Source organism: Piliocolobus tephrosceles, chromosome 12 (assembly GCF_002776525.5).
Source record: "Piliocolobus tephrosceles isolate RC106 chromosome 12, ASM277652v3, whole genome shotgun sequence".
In the NCBI taxonomy this organism is placed as follows: domain Eukaryota; kingdom Metazoa; phylum Chordata; class Mammalia; order Primates; family Cercopithecidae; genus Piliocolobus; species Piliocolobus tephrosceles.
This window is the reverse complement of record NC_045445.1, coordinates 109,871,522-109,886,733: the sequence shown is the minus strand read 5'-3', so window position 1 is coordinate 109,886,733 and position 15,212 is coordinate 109,871,522. Positions and strand designations below refer to the sequence as shown.

The 15,212-nt window shown below is 41.7% G+C and overlaps 2 protein-coding genes across 2 annotated transcripts in view; one reads left to right on the top strand and one right to left on the bottom strand.

Annotated features, from left to right (window-relative positions):
• RPGR (retinitis pigmentosa GTPase regulator) overlaps window positions 1-2,138 on the bottom strand; it is a 48,297-nt gene extending 46,159 nt beyond the window's left edge. The window contains exon 1 of the mRNA XM_026451645.2: window positions 2,111-2,138. Within this exon, the coding sequence (XP_026307430.2) occupies window positions 2,111-2,138 (28 nt within the window). The remainder of the gene's footprint in view (window positions 1-2,110) is intronic.
• A 404-nt stretch (window positions 2,139-2,542) lies between these two features.
• Window positions 2,543-15,212, top strand: part of OTC (ornithine carbamoyltransferase) — a 98,729-nt gene continuing 86,059 nt past the window's right edge. Inside the window, exon 1 of the mRNA XM_026451644.1 lies at window positions 2,543-2,645. The gene's annotated coding sequence lies outside the window, so the exon portion shown is untranslated. The remainder of the gene's footprint in view (window positions 2,646-15,212) is intronic.

Here is a 15,212-nt window from a genome sequence, read left to right as displayed (position 1 = left end):
ATTTGTTACCCCAAATGTTGTTTTTTTCCAACTATTTTCTAAGGTTACAGAAGGTATAAACTGTCTGCACTACCCATATTGCCTGGCACAAAGTAGCCATTGTGGGTTCTACTTTTCACACAGAAAGGGTCCCCCTTACACACATGTATATTCGTAACTGTTCAATGTTTTGTTTACGAATTCATCATAATGGTGAGTAGGTAGTCGAATATAACTTTCGACATTGTTAATATAAAAGACAGGTTACCCAAGTCGTCAGCAAAGGAGCACTTCAGCTTTTCTTGATTTCTGAGAATTCAGAATGTTTAGGGATCCAGTACAAAATGAAAAGATCCTCTCAACACAGCTACTCAGGAAGTTTCTAATTCTCATCTTACTCATGCACTACAGTCAGTCATAGAGATGTCTTTTTCTCTTTCCAGAAACAGTACATGGGAAAGGATGGTTTATCTTTCCCCCCAAAACAACATCACAAAATGCCACGGTCCTAGGAGATTGGGAGAGGAGTACCCCGGGATGTTGAGATTTAACATTCTTACATCAAGTCATTACCTGATCTGAGTAGTATTCACAAACTGTTGTGGCACAGCATCATTTTGAAGAGAGACTAAAAACCCCTACCAGTTCCCAAAAACCATTTAAACACACACATACACCAAAGAGTAGGCCAGGTCCAGCTTCTGGGGAAATCCCAAGGGGGGTGATCACACATAAACTAATTCATACCAGAAAGGAAAACATGGCGAATATAAGTATTAATAATAAATATTAATATGCAAGAGACTAGCCACTGTGGACAACTTTTTGAGAACCACTGTGAGGCATCTCAGTTCGACTAGGATCTAGAACAGACTCTGAGTTTCCCCAGAATGAATTATTTTAACATTTTAACTGTTTTGTCCTGGCTCCCCTGGCTTCCCTGATACCCTCATCCCAAGCCAAGGTTTGGTGGCTCTGCTCTGGCCCTGTAACATCTACTGTCAATGTGTATGGTCATTTTGTTCACCTTCCTGTACGTCTCACTAAATTGTGAACTGCAGGACAGGAATCTAAGTTCCGGCCAGGAGCATGGAAGAAAACATACATATTTCAGTGAAGGTATAATTTCTGCTCAAACCCAGTGTTTTTTCAACATGGTCGTAACCTACTAGTGGGTCAGAAAATCAATTCAGTGGATCACGATTAGCATTTTAAAAGAATGCATTATCAAAAAGCTGTGTGTGGAATCTAAGTGGTTAGAACAAGGACTGCATCACGAGACATCTATTTCTGTTACACAGTATGTATGGGGTATCGGGGCACAATGTCAAAAGTATTTCTAACTATAGAGCTCAGGAAAAAAAAGCTAAAGAACACTCGCTAAAGGGTCCCTCTTCTTCCTCTTTATCCAATTTATTTCCTGTATCCCCTTTTACCCCCACAACCCTGATCACTCACTCTTTACCGCATTCAATACATAACCAGGAGCTCAGGACCTCCAAAGTGCACAAGTCTGGAGTCTGCACTTTGGGGCGTTTACAGATAGGTAAAAAGTGTCCCTGCCTGGCCAGGCGCGGTGGCTCACGCCTGTAATCCCAGCACTTTGGAAGGCCGAGGCGGGCTGATCACCTGAGGTCGGGAGTTCGAGACCAGCCTGACCAACATACAGAAACCCCCGTCTCTACTAAAAATACAAAATTAGCCAGGCGTGGTGGCGCATGCCTGTAATCCCAGCTACTCGGAGGCTGAGGCAGGAGAATCGCTTGAACCCGGGAGGCGGAGGTTGGGGTGAGCCGAGATCGCGCCATTGCACTCCAGCCCGGCAACAAGAGCGAAACTCCGTCTCAAAAAAAAAAAAAGTGTCCCGCCTTCAAGAATCTCATCAAAAGCTTATTTTAAAAGCATAAGAAAGACAGGCACCCTCTTTCCCGTTCTCCCCCATCCTGTTCTTCCCGTGCGGTCCTCTGCCCTCAGTCATTCGTGAGAGAGCAACCAGCGATCCCGCCCCAGTCCGGCCGCCAAGCCTCGGGCCTGTTCCCTTACAGGGCCGATCCGGAGGCGGGGCCAGGCCGCCTGCCCGCCCGCGGACCCTCCCTCCCGGCCTTCCGCCACCGGCCCGGGCGCGACTCACCGGGCAACAGCTCTTCGGGCTCCTTCATGCCAAAGGCGGTACGGGCAGCCTGCGCCTGGGCCAGGAGGCTGTAGAGGACGGTTTGCTCGGGGCTAAGGCAGCTACTCCGCCCAGTCGCGGGCCGCGAAAGCCCCCCAGTTCCGCATGGCGAAACTCCGTGGATCAACTACAACCGCGCTGCCGGAAGTCAACAAACAGCCGCTAGGGGCAACGGGGGCGGAGCTTGGGAATGCAAGGCGGGGCAGGCGCCGCTGGGGAGGGGAACGGAGGCCGGGTGGCTGGTAAGGGGTAGACGCAGGCACAGCGGAGGGGCGGTAGAGACCACGCGCCCTCTGGCGGCCTGGAGCAGAGAGGCGGCCACGCCGCGCAGTGATGCCCTGGAGTCAACGCCCTCGTGCCGCCGGAGGTCCAGGCGCCGCAGGGACCCTGCCATGAGTGGCAGACGTCACAAATCTCATACCCCGTGACATAAGCAAACATCGACACACAGTTATGACACTACTAGTCATACTGACCAGCTGGAACATTAAAGGAGGTAAGCACTCTGCTAAAGGCATCCCCAGCATCTAAACCAAGGTCTGGCCTCTATTGAATGCTCATTACATATTTATTGACCAAATGAGTACTATTACAACCCTGTAAAGTGGTTAATGTCACCCCTGTTTAAGCATGTGGAGATTATACAATAAGAGATCTGGAGTCTAGCGCAGCTAGTCCAGCCTGTAGTCAACAGAAAGTAAAAGCTGAGGTGTATATGGTCCATTACTCACAGAACATGCACAAAGGGGTTCACCAGCAGCACAACATCATTGCTGTAGAATTTGCTCAGCGATGTTATATGATGCAGGGTTTCCCGTGCATCAACATTTGGCTATCATGAAATAAAGAAGCAAAAAGCCATCTTCCAGGATGAGCAGATTTATGTACACTTGGTAGTTGTGGACATGAGCTCTAGAATCAGACACAACTGGATTCAGAGATCCCTGAATTACTCGTATGTGTTACCAACTCTTTCTCAGGAAGTTTGCATTAACATGAAGAGGGGACATTAAACTATTATTTACACAAATAATCCTTTACTTACAAAGCAAACTGGAGGTTACTAAGGAAGTGTTTAACAAGAAGCATTGACCTGGTGTAGGCCGTTAAGAAAGGCTTATCTGAAGAAAGAACATTAAATCTAAGAACTGGAGAAAGAGAAGCCAGGAGGAGGAGAGAGCTCTTGGCAGAGAGTAAATTGTGTATAAAGGTTTATAAGGAGCTTGACTCTTTAAAGGAACATTAAGAGGCGAGGCTGATTCCTAGCAAGGTGGCAAGGTCTTGGGCCTATTAAGGATCTGAGATTTTATCGTAAAGGCACTGTGAAACCACTGAGAAGTTTTAGGCAGTAGAACAACAGAACAGGATCAGTTATGTGTGTCCCTGAAATCATTCTGCCTGGTCTGGATGCTATGTAGAGAATAAACTAGAGCAGTGAGAAGGGTTCAGAGGCTATTGCAGAATTTCAGATATGTGGTCAGGATGACTTGGAGTACAGTTCACTGGTGCCAGAGAGGAGTAGAAAGATTTGAAAATATTTTAGGTTGTAGAGTCAACAGGAAATGGTTTCTGACTATTGACTCCTAGACAGTGCTGGACTACCAAACAGTTCTTAGAGCAACAGCAATGATGGGGCCCTAAATTATTTTGAAAAGGATTTGATACTCATTTTTAGAGCATCATAATTGTTATATGGGAAAATTAGAATTTTTAAAGATTTACTTTATGATACGCAGTCATTTTTTTATTTCAAAATACAATAAGGCACATTTTGGTGCTAAGCATCCCAGAAGATAATGATGCAGCCCTACTCCAATGTTTCCAACATAAGCAAATAGCAGGAGGGGGGCACCATTTACTGAGATGGGGAACACTGAGGAAAGAGCTGGTGACATTGGAGTTAGGTAAATGGGGCAAGAAGAGCACAATGAGCTCATCCTTGAGCACACTAAGACATCAAATTGGAGGTGCTGAGCAGGTAATTGGTGAGCAGAAGCCCCAGAAGGAAGCACATATTCGAATGACTGGGTCTATATAGTGAAAGCAGGCTTGAGATACTTGCAACACTGGAAAGTGACTGTAGAATTGAGGCAGTAGAATAGGGTCGGGAGGCAGGAAGCCTAAGGCCAATTCATGCTGACTTCCTAAAACTAAATCAAAAGGAAAACCCCAACTTTCCACACCTAAGTAACAAAAGAACCAGAGGCTACTCCCTTTTCAACCCCCACCCCTTTTTTCTGCGTGGCAGACGGAAAGTTGAAAGTATCTCTGATTAGTTGCTTTTTGCAACCAATCAGACATTTGCATAGGAGTATAACTCTGTAACTTCACTTTAGCCTCTGATTGGTTGCTTTCCACAACCAATCAGATGCTTGAATAGGGTGTCACCTTTGCAACTACACTTCAGCCTCTGATTGGTTGCAAGGCCACTACTTCATTTACATAGTAACCAATGGGAAATGTACCAATGGTTACTTGGGAATGGCACCAAGTAACCAATGGGAAACCTCTCGAGGGTAATAAAACCCCAGAAAACTCTGTAAAGGGACTCTTGAGCCCCTGCACTAGGGCTTGCTCCCACCATGGGGTTTTGCCACATTGCCCAGGCTGGTCTTAAACTTCTGAGCTCAAGCAATCTGCCCACCTCAGCCTCCCAAACTGCTGGGATTACAGGCGTGAGCCACTGTGCCTGGCCATCTATACTATTGATATATACGATCCAGAGCTATATAATATATATCGCAACCCCAGGCCATGAATTGGCACTGGTTCATAGCCTGTTAGGAACAGGGCTGCAGAGCAAGTGGAACTTCGTCTGTATATACAGCCACTCCCCACCACCCAAGCTCCAGCCCCTTGTCAGATCAGTGGCGGCATTAGTTTCTCATAGGAGTGTAAACCCTATTGTGAACTGCACATGGGAGGGATCTAGGTTGTGTGCTCCTTATGAGAATCTAACGCCTGATGATCTGTCATTGTTTCCTATCACCCCTAGATGGGAACCCTCTAGTTGCAGGAAAACAAGCTCAGGGCTCCCACTGATTCTACACTATGTTGTATATTTGTATATAACATAATGTATGCCAACATACATTTGTATATTTCATTATATATTACAATGTAATAATAATAGAAATAAAGCACACAATGAATGTAATGTGCTTTAATCATCCCAAAACCATCCCCACCCCTCCCCTCACCCCCCATCCCCGGTCAGTGGAAAACTTGTCTTCCACAAAACTGGTCTCTGGTGTCAAAAAGGTTGTGGACCACTGATATATATATATATATGATATGTATATATAGCTATGCTGTAGCCCTAGATTTTATATATATATACACACACACACACACATATATTATATATATATAAAATATAACATAATACTATCGTCTATCTCAGAAGGTGGTTGTGAAATATTAGGTAATGCATGCACAACTTATAGCTCGGTGCCTGGAATGATGGAGCACTCAACAGTGTTAGCTATTAATAAGGCAAAGGCAGCTCACTGTATTCGTCAGCATAACCCATGCTATGCTGCAGCTCAAACAACACCCAAAGCTCAGTGGCTTGACACAAAGAAGTTTCTTTCTCACTAATGCTACATTTCCAATGTGAGTCAATTGGAGGATCTGCTCCAGCTGCTCAAGCAGGGGCTCAGGCTACACATGGAAGTTCAACTACCTTGTAGCAACACCGTATACAACTCATGACCTCTTTGGTTGCTGTAGCAGGGCAAGAGAGAGAGGAAGTTAGAGATGAAATGTTTAAGGCTGTGCACGGTGGCTCATGCCTGTAGTCCCAGAACTTTGGGAGGTTGAGGCGGGTGGATCGCCTGAGGTCAGGAGTTCAAGACCAGCCTGGCCAACATGGTGAAACCCTGTCTCTACTAAAAATACAAAAAATTAGCTGGGCGTGGTGGCAGGTGCCTGTAATCCCAGCTACTCGGGAGGCTGAGGCAGGAGAATCACTTGAACTCGGGAGGCGGAGGTTGCAGTGAGCCGAGATGGTGCCACTGCACTCCAGCCTGGGCAACAAGAAGAAAACTGTCTCAAAAAAAAAAAAAAAAAAAAAAAAAAAGAGAGAAATAAACTGAAATGTTTCAGGCCACAAGTAACGTGTTTCTCCTTCTCACAACCCATTGGCTGGATTTAGTGTCATGTGCCTCTGTGCACTGCAGAGAGGCTGGGAAACATGGACATTCAGTAAGTAGTAAACACCTCTGCCACAATCCTTGCAGTCAGATGGTTTCAGCCTGTGGAGCCACCTCCCTCGTGTTGGAGAAGGCAGGTATAATTTTACATATCTTAACGGCCATGCACGCTTTTGATGTCCCCTTCATACGTGGCCAAATATTCCTCTGCTCCTTAGGAAATCATGTTGATACACAGAAGCCATGACACGTCTGACAACATGCACAAGTCTTAGCAATTTCCTCTATTAATTCAAGTTGTTATTCATTTCTGGAGCATTGTATGTCAACTAGAAATAGAGGCGTATATGAACAAGGAAGACGTTTGATGGATTATGCTTCCTAGCTGTATTTGTTTCTTTCTCGACAGCGTTCAACAAAATGTCCAAAGCTTGCAATTTTGAGTTGCATTACAGTGCAGTTGCCATCGCTGTTTATTTCTCTATGTGGAATCAGATAAACAGGTGTGTCTCTACAAACTCCACTGGGAAATCCCATAAACATATATATTTACAAAACAGATTCTAATTACCTCTTTGATTTCTAAACTTTTTTAGTGCAGTTCTAGGATATATGATTTGAGGACTCACAGGTCCAAAGCCAGGGAGTTTTATTCATGAACAAGAAACAGATGGCAGGTACAGGCTACTGCACATTTTATTACGCCAGAGAAGAAATTTTGCACTTTCCTTCCTCAGGATAGAGTTTCAAAAGAAGAATTTTGAGGTATCTGTGACAGTAGTTGTATGAATAGGTAATGCCCTGAATGACTACTTTGAAGGACCATGTACTATGATGATAATGGCTTAGATTAATATCTCTTATTACATGCCGGATATTGTTCTAAGCACTCTATGTATGAACTCTTTAAATTCCCATATTACAGAAGAGAAAACTGGCATGCAGAGAGAGGTTAAGTTGCCCATGGTCTCTCAGCGAAAGCATGGTGGGGGCTGAGAGTTGAACACAGGAAGCCTGGTTCCAGAATCTACATTCCTGATAACTACACTCTACTGCTTCTTGAAAGAGCACAGAACAGTAGTCTTCAGACCTTTAAGCTTACACATCTTCATTCATAATCAACCAAAAGCCAGAAGACATGAGAGCTCATTAATGTAGCCCATGCAAATCTGCTTTCCTGGGTAGATATCTGGCACTAGAGGCGATCAGCTGGTGCACAGACTCAAGTTAGAAGATTGAGGAATGAGGCTGAGAAAAAAAGGCAGAGATCAAGGAAGATTACTCAGCAGAAGCAATACATGTGCATTTATATATTTGTATGCATGTGCTACTGTACTACTATATTGTATATATTGTAAAGCATACACAATAAACAAGATTTTAAAGGGTGTGATAAATAAACATAACTAAAAGTTATATTACTTGCTTTGATCCACCAAGATGGATTGTCTTGAGCATTCCCTAGGGCAGGGGTTCCCAACCCCCGGGGCTGCAGACCTCTACCGGTCTGGTCCATGGCCTGTTAGGAACTGGGCCACACGGCAGGAGGTGAGCAGCAGGAGAGCATTACTGCCTGAACTTCACCTCCTGTCAGATGAATGAAGGCATTAGATTCTCATAGGAGCACAAACCCCATAGTTAACTGCGCATGTGAGGGATCTAGGTTGCCCGTTCCTTGTGAGACTCTAACTAATGCTTGATGATCTGAGGTGGAACAGCTTCATCCCGAAACCTTCCTCATCCTCCCAACATTCCCCACCCTCTGATCCATGGAAAAACTGTATTCCAAGAAACTGATCCCTGGTGCTAAAAAGGTTGGAGGCCGCTGCCCTAGGGGACATGCACCCCAATTTAGAGAATAGGCTTTATCACTTACTACTTTAGTAATCTGAGCAAGCTGCTTACTCTCTGTCTCTGATTCTTCATCTGGTAAATCAGGATAACACCTCCTAATTTGCAGGATTGTTGTGTGGTTTATTTGATATGATGTATACAAAACTTGCAGTGCCTGGTTTTCAGCAAGCTTTTTACTTATTACTTATTTTCTCCCAGAATTTTAATTCCTAATATTTGTGTTTCATGGTCTGTGTTTTTAAATTTTCATTACTTCCTACCCACTCCTGTAATTAAGCTGCAGGCAGCCCTGCAGTTAGACGTGGTGCATCTAGATGGAGCCAGATTAATAGCTTTTTTCATGCTGCATTATTGCAAACATGGCGCAGCTGTGTCTCTGACAGAAAAGAAAATTGAGGAGGAGACATCTGGAAAAACCTATGTGCATTTTACTTTGTGCAAAGCACTATAGGAATTGGGAAGGGGGGAGAAAGGGAGGACTCACTGACTGTCAGACACTTAAAAATGAATGGCCCAACTGTTCAGCAATTGTATATCTGTGAACAGAAGCTCTGTTTTACATCAGCTCTTAGTCACTGCCCTTTGTGACTGGGAATCAGGCTTGAAAATTCTGAGTGTACTTTGAGCCATTTTTATCTGTGCCTTTCTGTGGGCGACTTTTTCCTAACAGGGTCCCTTGAAAACATTCCGTCTCATTTACTACCATTCACTAAAAATTTCACCTTTGATCCCAACTCTGAGTTTTTTTCCTTCTTTAACCCTCTTTTAGAGTGTTAAGTCTGTTGGGTTTCTTTGGCACAAAGTTAACCAGAAAAGAAATGTCCTTGAAGGCATATCAGTCAGATTTCCAACTAACAGATTATACCCTCTTGTTAGGATAATTTGGGAAGGATTTATTTAAAAAGGAACTAATTTTGAGGGGTTGGAAGGAGACTGGGGTAACCACGAGGCGTAGTGCAGAAGATCCAGGGATAACAGCATTAGAGCTGTTACTATTCTTTGGCCCAAAGAGAGAAAGGGATGGAGAGTTTATTAGAACTTGGAAGGAAAGAGAGTTGTGTAGAGCAGTATACCTTGAGGTAAACAGTGAATTTCTATTAAGGAGCAAGCCAACCCAAGATGTCCTTACAGAGAGGGGAGAGTAAATATTCTGACTGTACTCCCTCCCTCCATTCTCCTGCTGGGATTTCACTGGCCAAACCCAACCAGAAACTAGAAGATATGAGAGTTCATTGATGTAGCCATGTAAATGAGCTTTCAAATCAGCTTTCATACATAGATACCTAGTATGACTTGAGGCTGTCAGCTGGTGCACACAATCAGTGGGAAGTGAATCTCAAAAATAAAAAAAATAAAAATAAAAATAGAGAGAGAGATCAAGAAAAGCTACAGAGCAGGAGCGATCTGGCTAGGACCCTACTGCTGGATGCAGGTACCGCTTTCACCAAACTTTTAATTTTATTGTCCCTTTTTTTTCAGTCACAGTCTCCAGAGCAAAGTCCTAGGTGGGAGCATTCAATTGGCTGAGGCTGGTTCATCTGCCCACACCCTCTTTGCCAAGGGGTAGGGAGAAAGAATATTGCTTGCCTTTGCCCTCCCTGGTGGGAACTGGGCTTCTGCTTTTTTTCAAGACTCACGTAATTAGAGATTTGTAGATATTAAAAAACAGCTCAGAAACAAGGGAGTTCTCTCTCCTTTAAAGAAAGTTAAGTCTCCACTAACAAATGACCTCCTAAATCTTTATTAATCTGCTACCGGAAACTAGCAGACAAGAGTACAGAGATCTGTCTTTCTATTTCCAGTTCTCTTATCCTTTTTCCCTCATTTCCTTCCTTCCTCCATTTCCTGATCTCGGAAAGCCCCTTTATCTCTCTAGATCTTTGTACAAGAGAGCAGCATTAAGATCACCAAATCTAGCTGTGAGTTCAAATTCTGGGCCATCAAAAAACATATATAGGCCCACCAAATAGCATGCCTTAGTCAACATTTTCCTGGTAGAAACCTCTTGGTTCATTGATACCTAAACTTCATCGAAGATGCATGCATCTCAATACAATGTTGTGTTTTTCTCAGCTGCTCTTTCTGTGGGAAACATTTATATTATATCTATATCCTTGAAATACAATGTAACATTTTTTAACAGAGTAAAAGATGAGACACACATAAGAGACTCGTCTGCACTGTGTGCGTCTTCTGGTATGTGTTCACAAGGGACAACAAATATTCTCACTCTCTGAAAAGTCCATCTACACTTTTCTCCAAATTTCCTTGCCTCCAGTCTCTAGTCTTGTTCCTTCCATGTCCCTAAATATCTGGCCAAATCATTAACCCCGGCTCGTGATTTGGTCTAGGTCTATGCCTCAGGTCTTCTCTCTCTCCAGGTAAAATGCAGTGAGAGGCACTCCTTGAAGGTTTGCTCACCAGGAGCATTTGCCGTATTCACCCCTTGGATTCAGTATAGATGCTCGACCTACAATGAATCTTGAATTGTTGGATCCAGACCAATCTATAATTACATTTCTCAACCTTCATCAATCACCCTTACACTCTATTCCCATACACAATTCCCTGAATTTTTCCAGTATAAACTAGAAATCTGGAAGCTCTTTGGCCTTGTCTGGCTTTTGACTTTGTTATTGCTACCACCCTCCAAGGGCCATGCTGAAATCTGACAATCTTGGGAAATGATAGAGAAGACAGGAGGATGACGAGAACTGGCTTTCTCTTGCAAGTAACTCCCTCAGGTAAAAAAAAAAAAAAAAAGGCATCTTCAATCAAGGGAAGAACAACAGTTTCATCAGACAAAGTAAGAGAGATTTCTGAAGCTGGCAAAAGAGATTTAATGAGAATTAAGGGTTCAGCATTCATGGGGTCTTCTAATTCTTCTCATATATTTCCATGTCAGTTTTCCAGCTTTCAATCTAACCCACATAATGCCACAATATGCACCTAAGAAATCTGTCAGGGCTGTGAGTACTACTGACATTGTAATTCATCAGCACACAAGATCAAACCAAAGTCTGAATTTATCTTTGACCACCTCAGATCTGCTGAGGCAAATGACTTTTTTCACCATTAAGCTATTTGTTATAAGAAATAGCCACCTCATCAGCTGTCATTGAACTCCTCATGCCCTTTATACTATTCTTGAATCATACTCTCAATGGACATTCCAGGTGACCATAGGCAACTGTTTAAGTTGTTTTGCACCTGTGTTTCTAAGGTTCAGTTTACTGTCAGTCAACCAGTCCTGATTTTTAATTTTCCCTGAGAATCAGTTGCCTGTGGCTTATTTTGTGACACTGGTTTCTGAATCAGTCAGAGTTCTTGAGAAATAAAAGGGATTTAGTGGGATCACTTTAAGTTGATCAGATAGTTTCTTCTAGACTAAATAATACATCCACACTTTGTCCCCTTCCCCCCCTTTTTTTTTTGTTTATTTGTTTTTTGCAAACAAGATCAGGCATGTTTATTTTTAAATGAGAGAAATTATAAACCAGGATATTCTTTTAAAAATTAGGTAGAAGGCAAAAAAACCATCAGGGAATGCCTAGAGTTTACGGAAAGTCTAGAGATAAATGCTTGGGCAAAGGAGAGAAACTAGGGAAGAGAGGCAGCAGGAAATTGGGTTAGGATGTTGCTGCTGACTTTGCTGTAGTCCACAACCGCTACAGGACCTAAACATCATGGCAAGGCCTTGCTAGCCACGGGACACAGCAGTATTGGTTGGTAAATCTCAATTTACTGCCTCTTTTACTTTAGTCCTTCAAGATCCAAAGCCCCAGGTGGGGAGCATTCCAGACTGGGTCATGTGCCCATGACCTGGCTTAGCAGCAGGTGGAGAGAGGGCGTAATACTTTACACTCAACAGACTCAAAATGGGAACTAGTTGGGGGGCGGGTTCAGATGCCAGGCAATGAAAATTTTTTTCTCTGAATCAGTAGTAGAAAGAGCTTTCATTAGGAGTCCAGAAGTTGTTTTCTATTTCTCACTTTAACACTTGCTTTCTTTCTCTTTCTCCCTCCTTTACCTCATCTTAAGGAAATCACTGTACCTTTCTGGTCCTCTGGAGCAGAGAGTTAAACTAAGATATTCAGGGTCCATCTATATCTAATCCATCTATGTCTAATGCTCTATCGTCTTAGACCTCTCACAAATCTAGTAAGGAAGGTACTATGCTTACATGAGGAGTTTAATAAATGCATACATAGTCCAAGATCATTCCCTTTATCTAAGTGGTAGCTTTTTTTAAACGTTTATTTTAGGTTTGGAGGTACATGTTCAGGTTTGTTATATGGATAAACTCTTATCACAAGGGTTCGTTGTACAAATTATTTCATTACCTAGGTACTAAGCCTAGTACCCAATAGTTATTTATTTATTTATTTTTGCTTCTCTCCCTCCTTCTACTAATGGGTAGTGTTAAATGATCATTTTGACCCAGTTTCTTATTGAATACGAAACTTTTACATATGTCAGATTCTACATATTTATGGAATTCCCCTATAATAGTTGATATTAAAGCATTTTTACTTTACTTACCCTTTAATGTTTTATGTTTACTTTAATGGACCCCTCAGTAACCACTCCACCCCAGTCCACAAAAGTTAAAATGCATATAAAAATCAAGGTGAACCTTAGGGAGAATGGTGATATAGGAAGTTGATATTCCAGGAGGCCTTAGGGTCTTATCAAGGTTGATGCATCAGTTTTACTTTAAAATTCTTATCTATCTAATTATTTCACCAGTTTGATTAAATGAAGCCAAAATTGGTATTGATGAAAAGAGAAAGCACAATCAAAGAATCAGATAAGCAAATAATTGAACGCAAATAACTTTTAATTATACTCACTTAATAAAGTTAAGGAATAGTGTCAGGTGCCAACATCACCTTGTCAAATCAAAGGGCAGTGTTGGGATGAAAAAAAAGAAAATAGCACAGAATGTGTTGAAAATTCTGGTAAATTTCAAAATTGTGAAACACTATTATATGAATTTGGTTGAAAATAACCCTGAATCCTAGGTGGAGAATACGTTCAGACCCTCCAATGAAAACCCCATTTTTTGCATCCCTCCACACATCTTAATTACTTGTAGAATTCTACTAAAGTCCAAAAACTTCCCCAGACCCAAATAAATAAGTGGGCTTCCAGGAATGGCAATTACATCTGGCAGATTCAAAATGTTTTTCCACTTGAAATTATAATGGGAATATTAGCAAATAGCTTTAACTTTAAATTGATCAAATAGTCTCTTCTAAACTAAATAATACATTCACACTTTGCACCCTTCCTTGTTTTTTTTTATTTGCTTTTTGCAAACAAAATCATGCATGTTTCTTTTTATACAAGATAAATTATAAACCAGGATATTCTTTTAAAAATTAGGTAGAAGGCAAAAATGCTTATTTCTCCCCATAGTATTTATTTATTTTTGTAGAATAATAACATATGCAAAACGTTATGAAACTAATAAGAAGAATCAAAGTTATAATATGCAGATAATATGGTTCTTTAAAGTAAAAGTAAGGCTTCCTTTGTGCCCTCTTAATGAACATTCCATCATAAATCTAACCACTCTTGTATCCTCTTACCACCATAGATTGGTTTTGTCAGTTTCTGAATTTTTTTTCTTTTATGAGACAGCGTCTTCCTCTGTCGCCCAGGCTGGAGTGCAGTGACACGATCTCGATTCACTGCAACCTCTGCCTCCTGGGTTCAAGCAATTTTCCTGCATCAGCCTTCTGAGTAGCTGGGATTACAGGCGCCTGCCACCATGCCCCACTAATTTTTTGTATTTTTAGTAGAGATAGGGTTTTTACCATGTTGACCAGGCAGGTTATGAACTCCTGACCTCAAGTGATCCACCCGTCTCGGCCTCCCAAACTGCTAGGACTACAGGTGTGAACCACCACGCCCGGCCAGTTTCTGAATTTTCTGTAAATGAAAAACACGCTTTATTTTTTATATCTAGTTTTTTCACTCAATGTTATGTCTGTGAAGTTGTTCCTATTGTTTTGCTCCCTTCCTAACCCAAAATTATCTGGATTATTTATTCTCTCTGTCTAGTGTCCTATTGCCATGATGCATGGCATATAAGAAAAAATACCTGGTAGTAATATAAACTAACCAATACATACAGAAGATGATATGTGAACAACATATGCATTGGAGAAAAAGAGTATGGGGGTGGGGAGGATTCAGTGACATTATTAGAAACTGAAGATGATCTTGATGTGTTATTTTCATATGGATTTCGAAAAATGTATCACTGATGTCTCTAGAGTCATTCTGTGTTCAAGTGATCGGGGGAACCTACTTCAGAAAATGACTGAGCTGTTTCCATGTACCCTGTTGCTTTGAATAAACAGACTGTAATTGTACATTTTAACTGGCAAAAAGGTAGTGAAGGGATTTTATGATTCATTTTTATTATACATCTTCATTACACCGGAACGCAATAATCACTCTTGACATTTATAGAGTCTTCTGTATTTTTGAAGTACTTAACAATCATTTATTGTTGTATCTTATTTTCATCTTAAATGGGATAGGTTGGTTAGCATAACAGGGTCACAGAAGGACAATAACAGATTAGAAACTTGTAATGTTAGACAGTTGTACTGAGGGAGAACAAAGATCCTGGCTTTCACATTATTTAGGCAAGAAGGGAAAAGAAGAAATAAGAAAACACATCATAGGTCTTCAGTGAGAAATACTGTTTCTTTTTTGTTTTCCACTAGTTTAGAGGACAAGAGTGTGATTTTTTTGTTTGTTGTTTTTTGCCTTTTTATTCTTTATTTTATTTTATGTAAATTTATTATTTTCTTAAATTTCACTTTTTTTTTTTTTTTTTTTTTTTTTGGAGATGGTGTCTTGCTCTGTTACCTAGGCTGGAGACAGAGTTACCTTGCTCTGTTATGCTATCTCAGCTTAAGCTTACTGCAATCTCTGCCTCCCGAGTTCAAGCAATTCTCCTGCCTCAGCCTCTCAATGCGTAGCTGGGATTACAGGAGTCCACCACCACGCCTGGCTAACTTTTGTATTTCTAGTAG